Below are 26,761 nucleotides of genomic sequence, written 5' to 3' on the forward strand. Positions count from 1 at the left end.
AAATCTGGCAACTTCATCCATCAAAAGTCAGGGGGCGGACTCTTTATTTATTTATGATGACAATTAAGCATTAAATTACATAATTATTTATTCATTTAGTTAAGCATTAAGTTATATAATTCTTTATTTATTCATTTATTGAAGCATTTAATAATATACTTATTTATGTATTTATATATTCAGTTTAGCATCTAGCAGGCCTTATGTGGTTTTCATTGTGGTTGAGGTCCAGTTAGTTGAAGCTATTATATCCTACTGTTTCTTTATCAGTTCATTTCTGGTCAGACCACCTCATAAAACCTTTCAGGGAAGTTAAGTGACACATACCATACTTCTCTGCTATCAGAATAAACTTTGTTTAGATTTTTTCCCCCATTGGCTCTTTGGGTTGTGGTGGCAGGCTAAACAGAGTAGCCCAGACACACGTCTCCCTAGCAACTTCCTCCAGGTCCTCCAGGGCAAACCAAAGACGTTCATAGATCAGATGGGATATATAAAATCATCCAGTGTGTTCTGGGCCTGCCCATTGTATTGAAAAGTGAAAGGGGACATATTTGTGGTTTTCTGTTGGATGGATAAATATAACCCTGGAAATGTGCAGAATATGTTGCCTTTAAGGTACGAAAATTTAAGTTACAAAAAATGAAGAAGGTATTTAAATAATGGCCGGGTCTCCATGGCCAGCATGAAAAAATAAGGCTGCTTGCTAATAAAGGTTTTGTTGAAAAAGTCATTACAGGACTTATCTGTTCTCTAATAGCTTGATAATTTTAGCATAGCAAAGCGCTAAGTAAGACAACCGAGTCATGTCATACTCACCACTCAGCTGCTCTCAGTTTCTCTTTTTAAAAGAGATACCATTTTTATTCACTACTTAGCTTCCACTTTGTTGTTTTTTCGAGCAACGCTAAGCCATTGTCAATGAAATAAATGCTTCATGCAGATGTTTCAAATTAAAAGGGAATGGAGGGATTATGCCCTTTTGAGTTTGTGAAATATTTGTGCCGGACATGTTGAGTTTCATTGACAGTAGCTTAACAGTGGTCAAAAATACTGCAAAGTTCAAGTGACTCAAAATAGTGAATGACAACAGCATGAGTGTTAGAGAAGAAATAGTGAGCAGCAGATTAGTCAGTATGATATGACTGATTTTACAAACATGGAGTAAACATGGAGGAAGTGTAGTTTACATCAGCATCAAATTAAAACAGCAGCAGATCAGGAAAAAGGAGGCTTCTTACTTAAATCTGATCAGATATGACCTATTTATACAACAGGGGAAATGAGAAATAAAGGATCTAATATAAACTTGTTTCAAATAAAGGCCTTGTTCTCTCTGCAGTCGATGTAAATAAAGGCCTCAGCAACTATTTGAGAATTCATTGTTGTCTTGCTTTAATATTAGAACATCATAACCTGTGCTTTACCTGACAGTGTTTTCACTCTGCCCACAATTAAAGATTTTAACTAATTCGGTCCTGAGAAGGAAAATGTATGTCAATTGGCAGAGAATTTAGATCCACGTGGAAATGGAGGTTTAGACTACAATTACTGGTTCTTTGTAATTCCAGGTTGCCAATCTAGATTGTTAGCCTTTAGCTAAAATTGAGTCTGTGTGGCTTTAAAGGATTTTTGCAGGAAGAAGTGGTGTCTTTCTCTTACCTACTTATTACTGAGTGGGCAAACTGTCTCCTCAGAACTACACGCTCAATTAACAGTCGGGCTTTGTTGGATTGCAGTGCAAAAATAACACTTAAAATGGCTGAGCGAGAATTCAGTGGCTGAACAATCATGAGAACACAGCTGAGTGGAGCTGAGCTCAAGTGTTTAAGAGCGGGAAAATATAATCCTGATGTCTGCCATGCACAGCTTTGTTCCATCCTGTGACACGAGAACAGAAGGAGGCATTCCACACACACATACACACAGTTTTTGGACCAGAACCAGCTATGTCCTCCATATACACACACATACACACACACCAGAACTGTGGCTCTACTACACACACAATGGGGTCTTTGAGAAGCTTTGGACACTACTCTGTTTGAGTACAATGCTCTAAACATCTGTAATCCCTTCTCAAACCGGACAGCAGGCCAGAAAACACACACACACACACACACACATACACACATATAGAGATACAGGAATTACACCAGAATGATTTAATGAACCAGAAATTTGTTTTACTTGTAGTTATGTAATACAGAATTGTTAGCATGCAATTAGGCCTTGTTTCCATTTCTGTTTCCATCCAGATGTCAAGCAGATTTTACACAATCCTTTAAAATATTGGGGAAAAACGCATGTAATTCTGTTTCCATCAGTTGGATTGACACAATTTTTTGGCTTCCTGAAAAGACAGAGACTGATGGAAAAAGGCTTTCAGTTTGCAAAGGTTAGTTTGTATCAAAAAACGTTGCTGGTGTCATTTAGTGTCAGCTAATCATCTCTGTCAGCTCTCATCTAATGACAACAACAAAGAAATGTACTTACTTAGCAATATTCTCATATTCTAACTTATGGTCATAATGACACAACAAACTCAATGTTGAAAAAATAACAGTTTTGAAATCTCTTTGACTGTATTATTGATGGGAATAACCTGAATGCAACTGTCAGTTTTCTGTTCATTGTAAGGAAAGTCATTTGTTTCAGGGAGACCATCCCCTGCATTAGTCTTCTTCTGTGGTACCAACTGACGATGATAGAACTCTAATTTGGTTGGTGCAATATCTTTGTGCACAAGTACTAAGAAAAGTTTGTTATATAACTTAAATTCCAAAGAACCAATAGACAGTTTTGAGCAGACTATTGTACAGGTCTGAACCGGCTGTGGAGCCCACGTTGCCCGTTGTTTAACCCCGTCTGTGATTTCAGCACTCCTTACATTACTCTGTGAGTCACGTTAGTAACTCTGTGAAGTAATTCCAGTACTGAGGTTACAGGACTACCTGTTGCTTTGAGTTTAGTCAGCTAACGCTAGCTAGACGCCAACCTTTGAATTATACAGGGTGAAGACAGCACTGACTGCTGCTGATGATTCAGCAGGTGTTGAAACAACATGAATAGGGAGTACTGTCTAGTGGAAATCAGTGTTAACAAGCGAGTAATGCTGCAACTAACAACTATTTTAATTATCGATTAGAAAATGGTGAAAAATGGCGATCACCATTTCACAAAGATCTGACAAACAGTCCACAACCCAAAGATATTCAGTTTACTGTCATAAAAGACTAAAGAAACCAGAAAATATTCACATTTAAGAAGCTGGAATCAGAGAATTTGGACATTCTTTCTTTAAGAATTACTCCAAATGATTAATCTATTATCAAAATAGTTGGTGATTCATTTAATAGTTGGCAATTAATCGATAATCAACTAATCGTTGCAGCTCTACAAGCTAGTCTAACTTAACATGAATGGTCCTTCCAAATATTTAACGTTGTAAAAGGACTGACAGATTCAATTTCTAATGCAATGTGGACCTCTTGAAGAAGGGGGGAAAGGCCTTGCATCAGTGTTTGTAAGCTAATCAGTATGACAGCACATCTCCCAGCAATGCAGACTCTCCTCAGAGGCTCCAGGCTTCTATGCTGTTTCAAGAAACACATTTTAGAAATACCTTTATCCTGTTTTTAAAATGGAAAACTATGCTGTAGTATCACCATTGTTTATATTTCCTTACTTAAAAAGTAAATAGAATTTAAACCTAGTTCAACTTTAAATCAATTTACTATGTCACTACCTCACCTCCTCACTGGCTCTCCTGGTCTCTTATCAGATGATGTGTCAGCAGACAGCAGTGCTGAGTTTCCAGACCGAGCATCCATGATGGAGGTGCGCCTGCAGGCGCAGGAGGATGAGATCACGCTGCTGAAATCCTCCCTGGCTGACGCCCTGCGCCGGATCCGCCTCCATGATCAGCTCCTCCCGCTACTGAAACAGCAGCTCATTGCAGGTGAGTGATACTTTGCAGTGCTGCCACTGAGGCTCTTTCCATCAGCCTGGACAAGTTTGTGTCTTTTCTTTACCCTGTATGTACTTGGTAAGTGTAGCCACAATAGAACATGTATATCATTTTAGAGACTTGATTCAGTGTTTTTAGTTAATGGAAAACATTCCAGATAATCCTGCCGTATGACATTGATTCAAAGATCCTGTAAATCAGCTCTTTAATATGCAACATTATGTGCAATGACCTAATACAATCAGAGATATAAAAGGAATAGCTACCACAGTTTAAACAGTTCTATCAAGTTGATATTTCTATTGTTTCAGGGAGCATATTGTAATATTTCCCAACCCTACTGCTGGGCCTCATCAGGTTAACTGATAGAAGTCTCCTGACTTAAGCATCTTAACTATATATAGAACATGTGTGACAGTGTGCAGGATTTCCTGTTTCTGTATTATTGTTATTTTTATTATTATCATTATTGTATTGAACCCGAAAAATGTTTAATGGTTACACCCCAAATGGAACCCAGCTAATGCTACAAATGTTTCCACAATCTATTTAGAAAATATGCTAAACCTTGTTAATATCAGCATAACCATTTAACATCCTGGCTTGAAAATCATGAAGCTACCTTCAAGTACGTGGGTGCATAGCACACCGGTTTTCTGTCACTTGTTTGGCTGTGTATTGAACTTCATTTTTGTATTAATACCAAATAAAATGTATCTGTAGCACCCAGTTTTAAAAACTTTTTAAGAACTGAAAACTTATTTTGAATGTCTGATCAGATTTGTAAATGTTTAGTTTTACTTATGCAAAGTTATATATGGCTGCTTGTTTTTAGACATGTACATTTGATTTCATTTTTTCATGTGGTGAAATGAACAAAGAGTTTCGGATAAAAATATGTTTTCATATCAAATAAAATCTGTTTTGGTATAAATTGTTATATGTAGGTATTGTATTGGCACTACTAGACATATAGACTGGGTGCCAGTACAATGTCACTCAAAAATAACTAATAATAAACTGTCATCCTAACCAGTGAACCCGGGTGCTGCACGGGTGCTGAACCAAGTCTGCTGCTCGGATGGTTGCACCAGCGGCAGAAAACTGTCCTCCAGCTCAGCTAGCGATGGAGTCCGCCACCCTGCTACCAGGTACTGGACCTGCACACCAGGGGCTCGGTGGAGCATGATGGGCCCCAATTGTTTTATGTCTCTTGATGTATAGCTGTATTGCTTGTCATGCTAGTCTATTCAAGAACCTGGTTGTGTTCATGTGATGTCTGTATAATTTGCCTGTATGACTTCTGTGTTGACCTCAAACCTTTGAACTGTCTCTAGCCAATTGTCAGACAGCATTGTGATCAATGCAAATGGCCACATAGGAAGCCCAGTGTCCGCGGAGCCTAGACCCAGACCAGCAACACTGGACAGGTCAACCCAGACAGAGCCCACCATCCCAGGGCTGGACACTGGGCAGGACAGGGTTCCTCTCCCCAGGCGGGCACAGAGCCTGCACCTGGAGGACGCCCTGCCACCAGGGCAACCTATGATTGAGGGAACCAGGGCCAAGCTCCACCGTGTCCCTGGTATGGAAGAGGAGGATGAGGAGCAGGAGGAAGATGAAGAAGGTAGAGGTGAGCAGGAAAAGGAGCTGAGTTGGACATCATCAGTGGAGGAGCCCATTCAGCCCACCACGATCAGAGGTCTTCAGAGGGAGGACTTCCAGGATGGAAGCTGCTCTCCAGAGGAGCCGAGCTCTGCCTCGGCTTTAGTCAGAACCTCAGAGCAGAACCTCAACCCCCGCTCCGGACCCCTGACCCCTATCCAGGAAGGAGAGAAGCAACCTCTGTGCGTGATCTCGCCATCCTCCCCCTCATCACTTCATAAACATCTTCTGTCTTGCGAATGACTGCATGGCTTTAAAGGATGAATCAACTCTTTCTCTGATTCTCACTTGTGTAAATGCAAACCCCAGTTGTGCTGCAAACCCCCCGTATGAAGCAATCAGTCTCAGGTTGCCAGGGTGTGATTACACTTTGTTAGAGCAGTAAACCCAAGGGGAATGACATGTTCTGTCGTCATGTTCGCTCCGGCCTCCATGTGCTTTCTTTTCCATGTGTTTGAGCATGGGGCAAGGGAAACATAAAGCCGTGGCGGAACATAATGGCAGCAGTCGTCCACACTGAGTGACATATCCAAGATTAGCTTCACGGCACACAGATTTGAGCCCAGTGGAAAATGTGATGTGAGGGCAATTGAACAAGCACCATGTAGAAAAAGGGGTAGTGTTGGATTAGGGTTACAGTATGTATACACTCAAGAATGAATAAGAAAGGTTGAGAGTTTGCATGACTGCACAATTGCAACCTTTCAAGGACAGAAAATGTTTTGAAATACCATATTTGTCCAAGCAGTATACATCATGAAAAGAAACACCAGAGTGGTCCTCTCTGCTACAGCTTTACTGTAGCTACAAATTTGATAGTTTTGTAAGACTATGCAGATGTGCAGAGTTGACACAGTGCAACAAAGGATCTGCCAATCAACTGGGTTTTGCAGGAACACAAACAGAAACACCGCCATTAATCTTGAGTTTTTTCAATGTAGTTCAACTCTAACCTTTTAATCAGTCCTTTAACGTTTTATTCTTCAAATAAATCAAGGATCTTTTGCATGCAATGATTTGTTCTCCACTCTGAACTCTTCCAGTGATTGTCTTTTTAACAGTGATTACAAAGTACACTGCCAGAGCACTGCTGCCTTTGTTTACGTGTGTATGTGCTTGTGCATGCATGCGTACTTTGTTGTCTTACTTCCTTGTTGTGGCTTGTAAGAAGGGTTTGCTGGTGATGGATAACGTATGCTCTAGTCCCTCAGCTCAGCTCTGTCATGCCCCTCCATGGAAACCTGAGGTACTGGGAAAGTCATGCCTCAGTGTTCATCCAACTACTATTCCTCTACATGTCACACTTTATTTATTTTATTAATGTACAGAGATTTAGGAGGAGGGATGGTTAGCAGCTGAGTTTCACTTCCTAAATCCAAGACGAGTGACGTGGATAGACGCCAGAGCTTATTTTAGTCCCATAACACTTCCTCTGGTGATACTGGTTTGTCACCAGGAAACATGGGGTGTGTCACATGAAGTCCTTAGAGACCGTAAAAGATTCATTATGATCTTACAAATGTGTGTTCGTGGTTTTGTCCAACATTTCTATCAGTAACAACTCACCAAATGTACTCACCAAACTCATTGTTAAGATCTGAAAAGACAACTCTGCTAAAAATACAGCAAATCCTCAGGTTAGTCATACTTATTTGTAAGAGAGTAAATGAAAGTGGATGGTAAAATCATAACCCAAACTGTCCAACATTCATCACAGTTTACAGACCCACTAACTGCTTTAACATTGACGCTCTGTACTGACTGTAGTTGTGTTTAACCTCCTTCTAAATTCTTTCCCCGCTCAACTTGATTGCAGTAACACTGTTGTGTTCCCAGATCTCAGTAATTGAGCGTTTGCTAAACCCCTTACCCAAACAGTGACTGTCCAATCAAAGCTAGATCTTGGTAGGACAGATCTGTCAAGCTTTTGATTTCTTCACATGTTGAAGCAGTGTGCATGTAATGTAATGTTACCATGTCTAGCTAACTAGCTTACAACCTACAGTGTTAACCTTGCATTAATTCCAAGGCCAAGAGTTAGCATATCATTATCTAACTCTGTTGTTTTGTGGTTTCATTAGAAAAAGCCACATTCGGGACTGGAACATCCACTGCGTGGGAGCCAGTATAAGACTGGTGCTGGATGCTACCATATCAGAGTTTAGTGTAGTGTTAGCTGCTCTGTCCTGCTTTGAGATACTAAAAGAAATAGAAACATTTTTGGACCTGTTATCTTTAGTCTCACTATTTTACAGCAAACTTGCAGAGTTAATGTTAATTAGCTTGCTAGCTGATAAAATCTGCTAGCGATAGTTAAGCTGCTTCTGTCTTCCTCTGTCTGAAATCAAGGACCCTTTGTTTCAAAAAGTACCACCAATTTGCATGGCACATGCCATTGATATTATTGTGAACTGCATATGTGCAGTGCTAAAATGGAAAGCTTGACAGGTGTAGCAACAGTAACTAATGGGGGAGGGGCGAAGTGAAGGGTTGCTTACTTTGGTGAGTAGAATGGTGTAGTTACCAATAGGAATGACGGCCAAAATTAAAATGTAAGACCCATTTTGTAATAAACCAGAATTATCCTTTGGAAATGTTGGGAATGAAAACAATCAATTATGCCTCTAATTATAGCAAGACAAACATGCATGTTTCAGCTTGTACATGCACTCACACTGGTAGTTAATGGGTATTTTGATTGCATAAATCATCAGGCAATGGCATACATCTGTGGTATTTAGTGTCTTTGTGTGTTTATTCCTGGAGACTGAAGCTGAATCCTGTCCTCTGGCGTTCCAGGGTTCGTAGAAACAGTGAGAAACTGGGGAACCCGGAGAGGCAGAGGAAACGTCTGGACAAGAAGGCAGCATCCTCGGCCAACCTCCTCACACGCTCCCCCAGCCTGGAGAAGTGAGCCATGCTGCCATCACTCACAGCTGTCACCACACAGTCACATAGCTCACTTTTTCCAATGGCTGCTGCAGCCTTGCATATCTCTTCAAAGAGACACTGGAACACTGATGGCCCGTATGAATAATAATAAAATTCCATTCCCATGAAAATCTCACAGAAACATACTGAAGTCAGGGAAGACGGACTGAAGCTACTATTGTGTATCAAATGGTTTTATGTATGTGTCTCACATGGTTGTTTCCTTTCTCCACAGCCGGGCTAAGGAGCTTATCGCCAGTGCAGGTGATGTATCTTTAAGTTTTTCTATCTTGTCTTAGATTAAAGCTACAATCAGATAGAAAACCACCTGGCAAAATGTATTTGCGTGATGTAGCCAAGAGTGAGGAGGACAGGAAATAGCGTAGGTAAGGTTGTAAAGATAAACAGCGCGAAGCGAATTTTGGTCTGACTTTGCCATAAGACCTCAAATGTGATGACTGAGGTCACCACTTAATCCAAATGTCCAATGAATTTAATTGGCCATATACTGTAGACCAGACATATTAACACAGAATCTTGGAGACCAACATAATCAAGGTCATATGAAAAGAAAATCTATCCATTTTCAGTATGAGCTGAGAAAAGAAGAAAAACAAAAGTCCAAACTTTTTCAGAACTATTTGCGGCCGCGCTCCTCCTGAGCAAATCACAGGCACACCTGTATTTGATGAAGAACCGTTCTTGACCACATCTAGTGATGCAAACTGTTTGGGTGCTGTTGTCATGGTTCTAGCCTTGTCTGGCTCCGTGTTCCTCCATCAGTCCATCAGATGCCCTCAGACTTTTTCCCTGTTTGTTGAACTGGACTGAGTGGGAGAAGGATGGATAAGTTATGTTGTGGATTATGTTGAAGGACCCCTTGAGATGCTTGTTGCATTGAACCTTTGTCCAAACGTTTTGCTGCCTGGTTTGTGGTGCATGTGTTCTATTGGAGGAGCATGCAGAACTAGGGTGAAATCTGCAGTGTTTTTGCCTTCATCTAAGGGGTATTTCATCAAGCTGGGAAAAGCCTGGCTTATTTAGATAAGCTTTGCTAATTTAAGTGAGAGTTCCCTTCCATTAGTGTGGCTTATATGATTCCCAGCTCAGTAACCAAGGCAACTTATACCGCTGAACTAGCCTGATCCGTGCAGGCTAACTGTCAAGCTTAATTTAGCTGTGTGTCAAAGAATGTCACACAGAAACATAGGAATGGAAGAACTATAAGGGACCTTTATAAAAATATCTATTTCAGTTGATCTCCAATAATTAAATAATTCGCCTATAGTAATCAAGTAGTCTGATTACAGTCTTCATTTTGGATCTATTCATACATGACAACATATGGAAAAACATTTTAAAACGACGGTAATTCTATTTTTTGTACTTTACTCCTATGATAAGTGGCTGTAGCAACATTATTGCCTACCTGAGGCAGGTGCTGCATGCACACTGAAATCATGACGGGGGAAAAAGAAAGTCATTTTCTCTCAATGACAAACGTAGTCTCTTGAAGTTTATGACAGTAGAAGCTGATGATAGTAAAAGGGAGGGAAAGAAATCCAAGGAAAGGATCACCGCTCTCTTCACCAGTTCTGCTGCTGGGGAAAAGAAGGAACTTGTCATTGGCAAAACTCACAACCCCCACTGCTACAAAAATTTGCGAACACTGAGTTTGAAACAGCTGTACTGTATTTTGAAACAGTCAGTAAAATTCAGTAAATAGTGAAGCTGCCCGTTGCATTGCTTTATATTCATGTAGGCCAATAATAATACAAATGTCAATTAGATGATATTCTGCATGAGAAATAAAGAACAAAAAGTTTCCACTGTACTTATATCCTTCTCCAGGTTCTTTATCTCTAATGATGCTTTCAATGATTCTTGTAAATCAAACGGAGAAAGAGAAAATGTGTCAGAGTAGCTGATTATGTAGTTGGTAATGGTAAGTTGGTTCTCCTAAGTTCTCCTAACAACAATGATTATCCACATGAAAGTGAAGGTTTGACATTGGTAAAGCAGTGTCTACGCTCTCGTCTTCTATTATTGGTGATCAGAAGGAGAAGGCTGCCGTCCATCCTCAGTTGTAGATGAAACTGTAAGTACAGAAACGACAGAGATTTCCTAGATATGCAGGAGACAAAGGCATACCTTCACACAGACGATCAGAGACCTAGATACTGTCAGAGTCATGGAAACAAAGAGCTGAATAACCAGTGTTATCTCTATTCCATGTAATATCTTCAATATTGTTTGCGCTGATGTAATGATAATAATACTGCTATGCTGGCATTGGTTCTGTTAGACATGAACTGATATACTTTTTACTATTAATGCATAAACTGTTGTTGGTATCTTTTCCTCAGTGTACACCCTGCCTGACAGCATCTATAGCCACATATCATAGCAGTGAGTTTATGCTTGCACAAAAGCAGGGCCCTTTGAATGACAGGTGACCTTTTTATCTGAAGCACAGTGCAAAAACACCAAAGCTAGGAATGCTTTTTTTTCCAGTGAATGTTGTCTATAATGTAACAGTAGGATAATCCTTGAGGAATGCTGCATGTCCTCCAATCAGCTTCTGAGCTTTCAAAAAGCTATAGATTATTACCACATATCATTTTGTTATAATTAGGACCTTTCCCACATTTCAGTGTGTCCTAACTTTAGTGTTGGCAAGGCCTGACTTGAACTATACTTCTGTACTTGTGACCAGGCAGCCTCTCACTGGTTCACACATGTAGTCATTTGTGCAAAAATGAGTGCATTTCCCAACTAACCACGCTTGTGGTTAGCGTAGCTTTTATGAGTGTTAGTCTTAAGTCTGGTTACGGTTAGCCCTGTTTTTAGGCCTCATTCCTACAGTACAAACTTTTTAAGGACACACTCACTCACATTTTGTGAAAGTCAAGCAAAAGAAGAATTCAGCTGTTAGAAAACTCAATCACTGTGGCTTAATAGTCTCTAAATGTGATCAGTGGGAAACATGATACAAGTCACAGGGTTTTATTTTAGCATTTAAATGAGAAGCTGAAACCAAAGTTTTAACCCTCAAAAAGCATTTTATTTTATTTTGGTTCCAGACCTCTAAGATTTTTTTTTTTTTCAGCAATTTAATTAGGTCTACTGTTGTAGTAATTAAGCGACCACATAGGTTGATTGTACCTGCACTCCAGAACAACCCATAGTAGCGTTTTCAGAACAACTCATAGAAGTGTAACATGCCGCTTTCCAAAACTGTTATAAATCACTCTTAAAAAATAATCATGTTTTATGGTGTGACAACACTTGTTAAGGTCTGATTAGATTTACAAAAACCAGTTGGTTAGAGTTGGGGAAAGATCATGGTTTGGGTTAAAATTATCACTCGAAACATAGTTAGTACTTCCTTAAAGTTATGCAACCTTCATTGTCATGGCAACAGTGAATAAAACTGTGACATTGTTACGTTTTTTAAAAAAATGTCCCGACTCGTGGTTGGAAACATGACACTCATGGTTGGAAACGGGAAGCTGACAGTGGTCTCCTGCAGCAAAGTCCACTTTTTCTAGCTTACTTCTAGCTGTCCACCCAACCTGCCTCCTCATAATAAGGAAGTCACTTTATGTTGACATCATCTGAGCAGCGTCACTTCCCCAGGTGGTAATTACTATGGCTTCTAGATGGCGTAAACATAACTATAGGTCATTTTTGCCGGCTGAATTTTATCTTCTTGTGAGGATGGGCTAAAACTGGATTTTACAACTCATTAGAAACAGTAGAAATATAGCATTCACATTACTAAGTAATTTACCAGGAATATTTGCTTGCATGTAATTTGTTTAATCATCACTTTGGTTTATCCAGATTTTCCAGTTAGGCTGCATGGATTGCATTCAAATTAATTTGAATGAATTATATGTCAGTTCTCATTCGTTCAAACTTTTTAAAAAGTGACAGTCCTTAGGACAAAATAACCCAACCTTCCAAACAGAAACAGCCAACATGAACAAAGTGTCAGACTGAATTATGAAGTAAAACTAAATGGCTGATTTTGGGTTGTAATTTTGCTTGAAGAGGTTGTTTTTTCTTTTGCTTAATAGCACCCACTGTAGCCACAGTCAATAATCAAGGGACACTGAAACACTGGCTAGCATAACATTAGCACAAATAGAGAAGAGTCATAAAGTTGGCAAACTGACTCATTAATGTCAGTTTCACAGCACATTAGTCACCATAAGCCACTGGTCATACCAGGACAAGCTAGGCTGTAGCAGCAAAACCCCTTAGTGTATTGAACTGAGTAAAAATGTGTTTTATTTCTCATGAATTATGTCTTTTATGTGTAAAAGGAAGAAGATGATAGTCCTCTGTAAAGTAGTGCTCATGGGTAATTTAATCATCAAAGCATTGCAAGCACACTGTAAGTACAGTTTATTTTAATCAGTATGTAAGTCAGCACATCTTTTCTACCAACGGATGTTTTACATATATGTGAATGGTCTTTAAATACAGCAATAACATACAGTAAGTGTAGTAGTAACTAAAAAGTCATTACAGGGAGTCCATACAGTTCAAACTTTTCCCTCAGGACAACCTGCCTCAATACTGTCGACATAATACTGCCTAAATACTGTCAACATAAAACTGCTTAACTCAGCTTGACATCCAGCTGAAAGTTACCAGGTCATCTTTAAGGCTAAACATATCATTTGAACATCAGAAATATCACTCAACAGGACATTTCCACTCCAAGTCACAGCACTTATTTTAGGTGAATTCTTGTATAGCAAAACACTGCAGGGCCTGTTTGGGCCGAGGGCGCTGCCTGGAATCACATCCATTGTGGTCAGCCGAGCCGCCGCACCACTCCAAATCTCCTGACGGAATGATGGATGGCCAGCTCTGCAGAGGAGGAGGCCAAAAAAACATTTTTCAGTCTTCCCCTGTCTCATTCTGTCTGGATCTCCTCTAACTCTCGTTCATTTGAGTGATAATTCTGCCTGGTATGAGTTGAGCTTTTTAGATTAGGGCATAGGACACATCTCAAACAGTTTTTATTACTTTGAAATATTGTACCAACTGAAATGTGTCAGTAGCACAGGATATTTATAACTGTCAACGGAAAGCTGACATCTACTGCCTGGCCAGATTAATAATCTTTACTTATTCTTTAATCAACCATATTTACTGTAACTTGCCCAATTGAGGAATGTATTTTATTTAGGCAAAGCACTGAGTCAAGAGTCAAGCAAATAGTTAATAACTAAAAATCATATTTGCAAAGAAATCAACACATATCCCCCAGTGTTCGTTTCGACCCGTATGTGTGAGCACTATAAATAGTTCCACATAACATTCAGTTCCAACAGCCTAACGGGCAGTTAACTAGAAGGGTGCCCCCAGCATTACTCCTCCCCGCTTTGCTCTGTACGTTACCTCTTATTTCACCCCATTTGTTACTTTGTGTGTTACCTGTTATGTTTCTCTGCACATTACTGAGTGACATTTAAATTCAAGACGAACACAACACTGAATGTGCAGGAGACTCAGCAGGTGTTGAAATAACATGCATGTAAAGTAGCATTTAGCGGGGATCAGTGCTAACATTTGGGTTTGATTCTCTAATGCTTGATAGCTAAGGCTACGTGGACTTACTTAAGAAGGAGAAACATGTCTTGTATTGTACAATATTTGTATGCTTTACAGCATGACGTTTCTCAAAGTAAGTAGCACACCATGGAAGCTGACAGAATGTCTCCTTGCTACACTGTCAGATGTTAGTCAAACACTGTCATGGGAACCATTAAAAACTATAGATGTACATCACATCTGCAGTGTCATTATAGGTATATTTTACACAAAAAGTGACAAGAATTCAAATTTCAGTTTGAGCTTAACATTAACTTTTGGTTTAAATTGAAACGTGTTTTCTGGAAGAAGTATCTCTCAAAGTGATGCACTGTGCAGTGTTGATTTGGTATCAGTACCAAAATTCAGGTAATGTGTTGCACTGTTAAAACTAGTAGAAAAATAGCCATACCCAGCCCTACATTGGACGGCACACCCTGTCCCACAACAGGGTGAAATGGGAGTTAATTTTTCTTCTGTCTGCTTTCTTTACTGTTCCATGATGTTTGTGGTTGCTGGACTGAGGATCCTGTCTCATTAACTCTCCTCTCAAGGTGTCAACACACTATCTCCCCACTCCCAATCTCTCTGGCCTTTTAGTTCATGGTCTGAGAGATGGATGGTTAAAAGTCTGAGCAATCACATTTCGGTTTTGCTCAGCCTTGCTGTTTGCCTCCACACCACCTTCCAGTCTCATAAAAAACAGAACAGTTGCCAAGGTAAAAGATCCAGGTTAGACATCACAAAAAGAACTGGAAAAGGAAAATATAACCCAGCTTGAATTTCCAAGCTCATAGAGCTAACCTGTATAAACTGGGAATAGATCCTCAGGGATTCCTAAAGTCAAAGCTAGGTCAGGTATGGCTAGAATCAGCTGTGATTTAATGCTCCGAGGATCTTGGTGTTTATTTGTCTGGCTAACCTCGTGCTTTCATTCTCACAGGATCCCCAGGGTCCAGAAGAGGAACCTACAGCCAAGGTAGACCTGCTATTATGTCACTTTGTATCTTTAGCTCTTTTTATGCAGGGACGGTCAACAGAGCACGCTGTATTTTTCCAGCAGCACACTGTACATATATTAGCAATGTGCTTCCTATTAAAGACAGTCTTCCTCTGTTGTCTGTTGGCAGCCAACCAGAAAAACTGGAATATTGAACTTAGATTCATTCAGTGGACATGAACTCATTTCCAATGGGATGATAATGTTGCTGTTGGTGTCGTTTGATAACACATTCACCATAAGAACCTTGTAATGTAATAATCAGACAAGATACACGTGGACACAAACATGACTCCAAATGAATACTAATGTTGCTTTGTATCTACTGAATGTGCACTGTAAATGAGCAATTGTTGCTAATGTCTTGTCCATAACAACTGTATAGGGTGATAATATGTCACTTATTGTTGTTTCCATCTTGTTCTGCTGCCCCTTAAGTGGCCAAACAATGAGTTAATGTAGTTTAAGTGGAAAAAGCCTGTTACCAGTCGCACAAAGCTTTAATATTTTCTGTTGAAGATATACTGTATATGTGACAAAAATACTCAAATTTCAATATACTGAGTAAAAATCCTGGAATCATCCTTGAAAATTCCCATTGTTTTTAACCGTAGAATATTAACTCCCTTCAGGTTGGTAAAATACAGATAACATGACCTCAGTATCCTCATTGTTAGTTACAGCTCTGAATACCTTAAAATCAAATGTCATTCCCATCAGTCTCAGCTATACTTCATGTTTAGTGTTAAGTAGCAAATGCTTATCATGCTAACTAAACCTTGTTTGCATGTTGATGTTAGCTCTAAGCACTGCTGTGACCAAACATAGCCTCGCAGAACTCTTGCTCTTGTTACATCATATTTCCTGTAAATTAATCAGGGATCCAGTGGAGTGTAAATGCTCCTAAACATAATATACTTGCCCTTTATATAGCATAACAGCATTCAAGTACAATATCTGGGTGACCTTGACAAAATGTTAGAGTTTACATAGGTGATAAAACAACAGAATAAACGGTAGGTATCAAACTAATGTTAGAAGTAATAATAGGTTACATTAAGGGAAATTAAACAATAAAACACCCATATTTGTCTGTTTACCACTACATTACTGGAACTATACTGTGTTTGTTTTCCAGGACAATCAATCAAAATGTTCATCCGAGGCCGGCCGATAACAATGTACATCCCCTCTAACATCCAGAACTATGAAGACCTAAAGATGGAGCCGCCCTCTGAGAGACTGGAGCTGGATTGGGTGTATCCTTCCAGAATGCCACAGCCAGTTGTTCTTATTTATGAGAGTTATGTTACATTCAGACACCGCTGATTTCACTCTGGTGTTATTTCCTGGATTCAAACCACACTGTCTGTATTGGAAAGTATCTCTGGTAGTCTAGTGTCTATGAGAGCAGTATCGACCACATATTTACTGTGGCTGTGAAGTTGTGAGTCCCATATGTTTAAAAACTAGTTTAGTAAAACTTAATTATTTATTCGCCTCCATTTCGGCAAAAAATGTGTAAAAATTCAGATTTCCTCATGCAGATCAATCGATAATGACGTAAACTGTTCCTTTAATGAATGAAAGGAACCCCTGATTCACATGAATGACATCACCTTGACCCTTCCATGCCAGCTATGGTTACCGGGGACGGGACTGTCGGGCCAACCTATACTTCCTTCCGACAGGCGAGGCGGTGTACTTCATCGCTTGCGTTGTTGTCCTTTACCACATCAACAACCGCACACAACGCCACTATCGCAAACATACAGACTGCGTCCGCTGGTCAGTGGATTATATATCAACTACAGTATATCCATAGATGACATAAAATGAACCTTAGGTGTTTCAGTGCTGTTGAGAACTTTTGATGTTGCCCTAGGAAACAGCTAGAGAATTCAGGAAAGGAAAGTCGAAATATAGTGGTTAGCACATAGATCATCAATCTACTGTCTATGTGACTTTTTTGGGGGAAATCACATACACAGTGTAATGCATTACTATCCATTGTGTCATAATCTGAATTGGGCACTCTATAGTCTCTCTATACTCTATAGATGCCCAGTTCAGAGTTAACTTGAATAATTGGTACCGTATCAAACATCAGTGTAGTCATTAATATTATCATCAAACAGGCAACCACTCTTTCTTAATTTGAAGATTTGAAAATTCACTTATTTGCTTTCTTTCTGAGAGTGAGATGAGTAGATGGATATCAATCTCATGCCTATGTGTTAAGGTGGAGTGAGGACATGGTTAGCCTAGCGTAGCATAAAGACTGGAAGCAGGAGGAAGCAGCTAGCCTGGCTCTAAACAAAAATATGCTAAAACCTGTGCTTGTACCTTATATCCTGAGACACTCCAAAGCAGTGTTCCAGCATGTAACTCCCCAAAAACTAAAACTGCTCAAGGTCAGCACAGAATTTACTGTATGCACTAGATATCTGAGGGGCATGTTACCACATGCTTCTGAACCACTTTAACCACAACACTATACAGAGTGAGTTTTGGCTGAGAAAATAGATGTAATTTTATGTTTCTTTTGACAGCTATGATAAAAAAAAAGCAAACAGGTTTGAATCAGGTGCCAGAGGCAGGGGACTTTCCTACTGCTTGATTCCTGGCATCACACACTGTACTTGGCCTTAACGGTGAACAGTGAATTGAAATTCAATGCCTGTTTTCTCGACACATGACACTGAATCCCAATCCCAAACTGATGCCAGGTTCTCAACATGAAGTCGGGAATATGAGCAACCTGACCTGAAATATTGAGACTCGTTTGGGAATTAGCCGACTGTTAAGACATTAACACAGATGTACTCGGTGAAATAAATCCAACCATATGCTTTTTAAACTGACCTCAGAGACCAAAAAAATCCTGCTTTGTGAAACCTGTTTTCAACTGCAACCTGTTTTTAAATGGATTTCATTTTCATAGAAGAGCTGTGGACAAATTTTATTTGGGTATTGACACGCTTGTCATTTCCTTGGTTGTGTACTCCATCACATTTGATTTGAAATTAAACAATGACTATGAATTTAAAGTGCTAACTTTCGGCTTTAAGGTCATTTTGATTATGACGTTGCCATTTTGTTGAGAGTTGTTATCTTTGTTAGTCAACTTAAATCAACCTGAACAGTGGCATCCATGTCATCCATGCTTGTGGCCATTTCTGTGGCCATTTTTCTCTTGCTTATTTCGGTGTAGCTGTGTAGAAAGATGGATCTTGATCCAGCCTACAAAACCTTGATTGGTGGGCTACCTGCCCTGCATCAAATAGCAGCCAGACAAAGTTCAGGTTGACACAAACACATCTCTACATGAATCTTTCTCTGTGTCTTTTGAGTGTATAAATGGGAAACTCTTTGCTAACATGTGAGTCAAAACAACTTTGCAAGGTAATAATATGTCAGTGTTTTGTGTTTTCAGTTTGAGAACACAGCCGTGAATCAGATAAATACAACATTATTGTCTGATTGTTTCACGGCGGTTACATTCTAAAGCGCAAATGAACACACCCACACCTCTGCACACCTTTATACAAGCTCAGCCCCGCCCTCGCTCAAGCAGACACACATACCTGAAGGTCTTTATACATCCATGACATAGAGAATGAGAGCAGAGCGGAGCAGAGGAGAGAGACAGAGACAGCGATGTAACCTGGTCACTATGCTAAGGGCCCAACCTCACACCCTGCCACTGTTATTGGCTGGGGGCTACACACCCACGGCCCAAAGGTTGACTCCCAGAAGTATCCTGAACACAGCAAAATAATAAGAAAATACAAGCAGAGGGCAGAGTCTCTGCAGATAAATACACTGCCACACACTTCTAGTGGGTCATAAGTGATGATGAGAGGATCATTTTTTGTAAGAGTCTATACTTTGTTTTTTAGGAAAATCCCGCATAGTGTACCTTTAAATGTATCACTTCATTCAGATTTATTTCAATTTGTTTAATTGTTTTTACTCCTTTAAAATTGAGGAGCTACTGTGCTTAAAAGTGGCTATAATTACACTATTCAACTGTAGTGGCTATGAACACCTTCAAGTTAAAGCTGGGAGTCAGAGCTTTAACCTTTATAGTCATTTTAAATCCAAGTGCTGGAGAACAGAGCCAACACAACCAAAAATATCTGCACTTGACTGTAAGAACACTTTTCTACATTTTGCCATAGTGGATAGAATCCCATATAGTGATATGTTGCAATGAGGTAATATATTTGAACAGGATTTTGTTCAAAAGCCCTATATAACACCTTCCTTTTATTTAGTGACATTTGTTTTGCTTTTCCTGCAGTCTCACCATCCATCCTGACAAGGTGCGAGTGGCATCTGGCCAGACAGCAGGGGTGGATAAAGACAAGGTATCTACTGCTGTGATACCATTCTGTTGGATCCTCAATAGAAGTCTGACATCATTAAATACTATATACAGTATTTCCTTACTTACACATGCAGCATACATGCTTTTATTCATTAACCAATTTGCTATGAAAGTTGGAATCTCCCTGGTAACCCCAATGCATATATACTGTCTTTTGCTGCAGTCTAATCCACTTTACGACCAGTTCAAAAAAAGTATTGAATTTTTGCACAAAAATAACAGGCAGTGTGTGCGTGTGTGTGTGTGTGCGTGTGTGTGGTGTGTCAGCCCCTACAGCCTTGTGTTCATATCTGGGACTCCACCACCCTGGTCACCCTGCAGCAGATCGGTCTGGGAACCTTCCAGAGAGGAGTGGGATCTGTTGCATTTTCCTTTGCTGTGAGTTGATTGTAATAACATGCTGTCTCAAATAATAGCCTTTATTTACCTCAACTGCTGAGAGAATCAGACCTTTATTTGAAATAGGCTTATATTAGAGACAGACCTTTTTTAGCATAATTCCATCAGTCATGTCATACACACCACTCTGCTGCTTTTCCTTTTCAACAATTATTTCCCATTGCTTTAACTATGCTGTTTTTGGATTGCTGTTAAGCTACAGTCACTGGAAAAATCTTCCATTCTTTTCTTTCCTGTTAGGCTTTTAATATGAAAAATCAACAAGTAGTATTGACTTTCGTTGACAGCACCTTAACATTGTCAAAAAATGGCAAAGTAGCAGTGAATGAAGATAGTATTTTTGTTCCAAAAAGAAAGTGAGAGCAGCGGAGTGGTGAGTATGACATGACTGTTGGTGGAATTAGTGACTGTGGAAATGTACATTACAGTGAATTTACCATGTTTTTTTAACTGGCCTTTACTCATTTGGGATGTTGTTTTCAGGACTCTGGAGCGTTCCTTTGTGTGATTGATGATTCTAATGAACACATGCTGTCAGTATGGGACTGCAACAAGGGGACCAAGCATGCAGAGGTCAAGGTAAAGAACAGTATGGTTATGGTCAAGTGTAAATGAACTTAACAGGCTTTAGGTGCGATTACATTATGTTCCCAGTCACTGAATTTTCCAACTCCTTTACTATGGTAGGGATACTTATCACCAGATTTATTCCTAGCAGAAACACTGTTTGAAGTCCTGTTACTGTGTATTGTCAAGTTACTACAGGCCAACCACACTGAATATTACAGTGTTACAATAATAAAATGATAGCTTGATAATAGAGACATGGATACTTTTTAAAAAAATGAGCAAGAAAAAACAAAAAAAGTGATAATATGTCAGATGTGTTTTCAGCTTGTTGAGGTGTTCCCCTTCCCTCATGTAGCCAAAAATAATGTAGTGGTAAAAAATAAATGGCGTTTCAGAAATTTGACAGAGGCAGGCTAGCAGTACACCTTGCTTCTAGTCTTTAAACGTCTTTGACCTATCGCTGTACTGGACACAAAGAGCTGGATCTGGTGTCAAACTTCCCATCTGACTCTGAACAACAAATGAGCCCACTTCCCAAAATGTCATACTGTTCCTTTAACAGGTTTTATTGCCATTCTGACTCCTCTGGGGTGGCATACTTTTACAGTTTCAATAGGCTTTACATCATCTGACATTTATGAAATTATCACGATATCAGTCACCATCAATGGTTTCATACTCCCATGCTTAACCCATATCGGAACAATGGAATCCTTCAGTGAAAATGATCACCCGGGCTGCAGAACTGTGAACACTGACAGATATGCTGTTCTGCTGCCAGATGCCCAGCGTGGCTGCATGCTTAATGTGTAGATGCTTTTTTTTTTTTATAAAGGAGGTCTGTTTGGAGAGTTTAAGGGGGGAGAAAGATGGCGGTAGTGTCTCTGCTATGCTTTTATGGGCTTTTATCCCAAAACTTCCCTGCAAGCAGTTTCAGCACTGCTGTCATGGCAACAGTGTAAATATTTTATACAGTGAATTTGTCTGTCTGTGTGTGTGTCTGTATGTTCTCTAATGCAGTAATGGGAATGCATAGAAGGGTGTTTGAACTTGTATATCATCCCAAGTCAAGGATTTAATGGGCTTGTGCAAGAACTTATATTTTCTGGAACTTAGCGTCCAGTGTGCATGGTGTTGAAGGCCAGCACTGACCCACACTGTATAAACATACAAGTTCATCCAACAGGAACAAGATAATTATACCCCCCTTCCCCTCTCCACAGCAGTGGAATAGTCCATATGCCACTTTACAGCACGCCCATGAATAGAGCTTTTTGTGTAGAGACGATGTTGCTGTACTGTCTGTACGTACTGTATGTATAGTTTACATCTTGTGTGTCTGTCTGGTTGCAAGAAAACATCTCAAGAAAAACATCCGTCATTGCTCTCATCAGGTTTTCTGTAGAAAATACAAGATGCACAAATTTAACTTAAAGCAGCAATTCTTGTTTTTTTTTTGACCAGTTGGGGGCAGCAGAACAAGCTGAAAACTCAGCATCTGCTATACTTTCAGCTTTTCACTTAATCAATCATCTCACCATGGTTGTTACGACTAACATGTTACAGTGTTAGCAAACAGTTGTAAAGCAGATTTGTCAGAGCTTTTTTGCTACCTGCTGCTGCTGGAAAGGAGGTTGCAGGTGGTTAAAACAAATAATGAGCTAAAAGATGCTAAAAAGAACCGTGAACCTGAGGGAACTGCAGAGTTGGATGATAATCCCTTGTGGGTTCTTCACGAAGAGTGACCTCCTTCACATTGCACATACATTTGATCCATTTTTTTAAAATAAAAATACTGGTTAGTGCACCTTTTAAATAGATGCATGAAGTGCATTCTGAAGCTCTTAAAGCTGCACTATTTATATTCACAATGAATATGTGAAATAATAAAATAATCATGTGAAAGAAGTAGCTTATAGTGAAGATCAACTCTGCAGTTCCCCTCAGCTCTACAGAGCTATTAAGTCTCTTTTAGTTAATTGTTTTATGGCCCACAAATTAACTGTTTAGGTTCAGTCTCAGTGCTCTTATCAACCTTGATTCCTGGGTTTAGAGTGCTCTGACAACCCCACTGCACACATACATGACCGCAAATGAATGCTAACATTGCTCCATATCTGCTGGATGTTTATGTAAAGCCACAATATGTCAAGTGTGTGTGTGTGTGTGTGTGTGTGTGATGTTCAGTTCGTTATGGAATTCTGCCCCCATGTGGCCAAAAAAATGAGTTAATGCAGCTTTAAAGTGTGTACAATCAATACTTATATCATAATATCAAATGACAGTGTGTAATGTGGAAGGAGTCATTTGTAGAGATGAACCCAAAGAAAATAATCACCTATTCTGTAGTTCCCCTCAGCTTTATAGAGTTTTTCAGTTCATGTTTCCATGTGACAAAGGCTCGACTGATGAAGTAATCATTTAGCGTTGTGTTCCAGAGTACCAATGAGGCTGTTTTTGCTGTGGAGTTCAACCCCAGTGACAGTACCAACATCATCACCTGTGGTAAATCCCATGTCTACTTCTGGACACTGAGCGCAGGACAGTTCATGAAGAAACAAGGCATCTTTGGGGTAAGACACACCAGAGTTTATCTTGTTGTCAGTTTATCCTGACAACAAATAATTTTATGCCAGTTTCTATCTTTAAATTCACGTCAGTTCCCTTATTGTCTGTGTATGTACTATGAAATTAAAATTCAGCTTCCTCAGTTTGAGGGCAAAAAGGGAAGTAGGTACCATGAACAAAGAGAACTAAAAATTGAGAGGAAATAAATGAATTCTGAAGAATACAAATATTGTGCAAATCCAAAAATAAACTAACAATCTGAGATAATCTAAGAAGTAAATCTGATTTAAATTGGACTCTTCCATGTCGATTTGAAATATGTTATTACTAGAGTAAATCCAGTATTTATTTTTAAACCAGTAATAAAAATAGATCAAATCACTGTTCTGAAAACAATACTCTTTTTCTATTCAGAAATACAAGAAGCCCAAGTTCATCCAGTGCTTTGTGTTCAGCCTGACTGGAGACGTTCTGACTGGAGACTCTGAGGGAAACATCCTGACGTGGGGAAAATCAGCAGCAGATATCAAAACTCTTGGTAAAGGAGCCAAAGGTCAGTACTGGAGACCCAAACACACTCAGTACAATGAAGCTACACCTTTGTAGACAAATGGGGACCAAATAACCGAGGCATACTTTCAAGCTTCATGATTAGTGTTGTTGAGTTTACTAGGAACTCTAAAAATATGTTTTTGAAGATTCAAATCCACTTTTGGATTGAAGCTGCCAATCACTGTTTTATGTATTGTACCAATATCAAAGGAAATTGTTATTTTTAACATTTTGGGAAATTCACTTGATTGCTTGCTTACCTCTAGTAAAATGAGGAAGTATCTTCTGCAATCCGAGAGACCTGTCTGACCTACAGCTATGGGAGACATGAGATGAAATGCTAAAATGAAACTGAGAGTTTGACCTTCTGATCTTGAGCCCTGGAAAAAATAATGAAATTAAAATCTAAATAAAACTATGAAAAGTAAGCAAATAAGAGTATGTTAAACCTAAATGGATGAAAAGTGCTCCCTAAAAATGGAAATTTCAACATCAGTATTTCCATAATAACTGGGCAAATCCATCTGCTGATGAAGGTCATGTGCTATTATTGAAAATTCAGAACAGCTACTAAGGAACCATTAGATGAGTTAGTTTTGTCGGTATGGACAATTTTTGTTATTTATTTTCATTTTTTATTTGAAATTGTACTTTTTTTTCAGTCTGTGCTCACCTGTTAGATGATCCCACCACCAGAAGAGAGCCCAAAATCAGTTAAAGAACAATAACATTGGAAACTGAAAACATACCTTTTGAAACAATAAAAATATATAATTGGGAAATTGCTTGCCATCTTGTGAAGGAAAAGCAGATCTAGACAACAAAATAGATATTGTACTAGGAACAAAAATTGTATTTGTATATGAAATGTCACAAATCACAAAATCTGAAAAACTGGATTCAGACAAATTTCAGAAATTAAACCAAATTATGAGTTGAAAAAATCTTATATACTACATTTATATTTCAGTTAGTCATTTAATTTTTTCAGGGTATTAGTACTTTTAGCTTTTCATATAAATTATTTTTAAAACTGACAAAATTTTTGGCCTACGTTCAACTCTCTATCCGCACTGATAAACCAGCTGAATATGTCTTTGGTGTCTCACAGAGACCTTCCAGATCATGCGACAGACCAGAGCCCACGAAGGCAGCGTGTTCACCCTGTGCACCCTGCAGGGTGGTGCTCTGCTCAGTGGAGGAGGGAAAGACCGCAAGATCATCCGCTGGAGCGCTGACCTGGCACCTGAGAGAGAGTGTGAGGTGAACCAAAAGTGTGTGTGTGTGTGTGTGTGTGTGTGTGTGTGTGTGTTGGTAGAGAGCTGTACATTCAAATTTGAGATCAAGCCTTGTTGATTTATGTGATATATTTGTCCAGATTCCAGAGAAGTTTGGGGCAGTCCGCACCATTACAGATGTGGATGGGGAGGAACTGTTAGTTGGAACAACCAGAAATGCTATCCTCAGAGGCACCTTCTCCGACGGATTTGTGGCTATAGTGCAGGTATGCACATAATGGGGTTTGTCAAGTTTTTTTGGAATGGATATTTTTACACTGAAGCTGTTAAACTCTATTGCAAGTACCGTGTTAAAGGAGCACTTCAACAATTTGGTAAATACAGTTGTTTACTTTCTTACCAGTAGTTAGATGAGATGATATTTTTCATTTCAGAGATAGGTCATCTATTCAGCCTAGCTTAGCATAAACACTGGGAAACTGCTTGCTTTGCTCAGATATAAGTATCGAGCTTCTCCTCAACTTCCTGGTAAGTTAGCAAATGTGTATTTTCCAAAATGTTGGAATATTCCTGCAGTGTATTAAAGATGCAATAAACGATATTCAGCCTCACTAGATGTCAGCAAAGAACTATTTGCTATGTAAAGATATAGTGACATAACAGCAGTCCTGTTGCCTGAGCAGAGAATGAAGTCACACTCCTTCTTTGTGTGTTGTTATCTGAGCTTCTCTGTTCTTTGTTTTGGTTGCCGGTCTGGTCGTGCTTTCATGTTAGTGCATGTTAGTGGATGTGAGTCCCTCCGTCTCCTCCGCGTCTGTTTCCAGAGATGGCGGCTGCGTCACAGACTTTCTCAAATTACAGCTAAACAGTATACTAAAATATGTTTCTGCAAACATTTGCAGCGAGAAACAGGCAACGCACTAACAGAATCTTGATCCATATTTGATCAGCGCCGCCTACTTTGACAGTTTGATCTGAGTTTTTTGAGCTGTCAGTTCAGGGACTGCTTTCTCTTTTTTTCCCAACTTTATTGAGTAAACGACGCACACATTTGTCTTGGTCTGAGATGTTGGTGTTATAGTGCAACATCTAGTGGCTGAATGTTGTGTATTGTAACTTAAACTCTTTATTCTGTAAACCTAAGTTAAATATGTTTGGTACAGAACAGGATTAGAGCCACTTGTGAAAAATTTATTTGGGTTCTGAGTTTAAAGTCAGAATACTGTTGTTTTTACAGTATGTGCTACATATTTTCCTGCCCCAGGTTTACTGATACACAGTAAACCAGGGGCAGGAAAGTATTTCAGAATAAGACTGGGCAGTATATTAATCTCCCATTTGTAGTTTTCTGCGCACATGATTGGCATAAAAATTACTGAGTACATACATACTGCACAGAGATTGGAATGACTGTGTGGGTCACAACTCATTTTCCTTCCATGTCCGCCTAACGTGTTAATCTCAGTATTTTGTATCCACATTTATTCAGACTGCGTAGATCCCACAGATTTCAGTCAACAGCTGGCATCAGAAAGCATTTCACTGGGTGCATGTAGTCTCCTGTGGCCACTTGTGATGGAATTTTGCTTTCCTGCCCACATATGATTTTATCAGTGGGAAACTGAAACCACTTTCAGACAGAAAGCAAGATTCTGAAGGCTTGCAGGCAGCGCCTAGAGACCGCAGTGATCATTACACCCCACAGACAGAATGAACAACATCCAGATGATTTTGTTATTATTCGGGCAATACCAGTAGTTGGAATAAAAGTGCAAAGTTTGTCCTGAGGGTGGTGCCAGAGGTAAATCCAATGAGATTATTAATTTATTTTGTGGAGTATGAATATGCCTGTTAGAATATGAGAT

General features: G+C 39.4%; 1 protein-coding gene across 2 annotated transcripts in view; it reads left to right on the forward strand.

The window, feature by feature from the left end:
* The window catches only part of eml3 (EMAP like 3), a 55,310-nt gene that overhangs the window by 21,355 nt on the left and 7,194 nt on the right, over positions 1-26,761 (forward strand). Inside the window, exons 2-16 of one of the 2 annotated variants that reach the window (XM_044341229.1) lie at positions 3,785-3,961; positions 5,007-5,121; positions 5,308-5,817; positions 8,435-8,545; positions 8,802-8,830; positions 15,120-15,155; positions 16,315-16,435; positions 16,815-16,964; positions 19,483-19,549; positions 19,837-19,947; positions 20,452-20,547; positions 22,977-23,111; positions 23,521-23,659; positions 24,770-24,921; positions 25,037-25,162. In XM_044341229.1, coding sequence (XP_044197164.1) covers positions 3,785-3,961; positions 5,007-5,121; positions 5,308-5,817; positions 8,435-8,545; positions 8,802-8,830; positions 15,120-15,155; positions 16,315-16,435; positions 16,815-16,964; positions 19,483-19,549; positions 19,837-19,947; positions 20,452-20,547; positions 22,977-23,111; positions 23,521-23,659; positions 24,770-24,921; positions 25,037-25,162 — 2,075 coding nt within the window. The remainder of the gene's footprint in view (positions 1-3,784; positions 3,962-5,006; positions 5,122-5,307; positions 5,818-8,434; positions 8,546-8,801; positions 8,831-15,119; positions 15,156-16,314; positions 16,436-16,814; positions 16,965-19,482; positions 19,550-19,836; positions 19,948-20,451; positions 20,548-22,976; positions 23,112-23,520; positions 23,660-24,769; positions 24,922-25,036; positions 25,163-26,761) is intronic. The other variant, XM_044341230.1, reaches the window with a different exon arrangement.

The sequence above is a fragment of the Thunnus albacares genome, chromosome 22 (genome assembly GCF_914725855.1).
Source record: "Thunnus albacares chromosome 22, fThuAlb1.1, whole genome shotgun sequence".
Classification (NCBI taxonomy): domain Eukaryota; kingdom Metazoa; phylum Chordata; class Actinopteri; order Scombriformes; family Scombridae; genus Thunnus; species Thunnus albacares.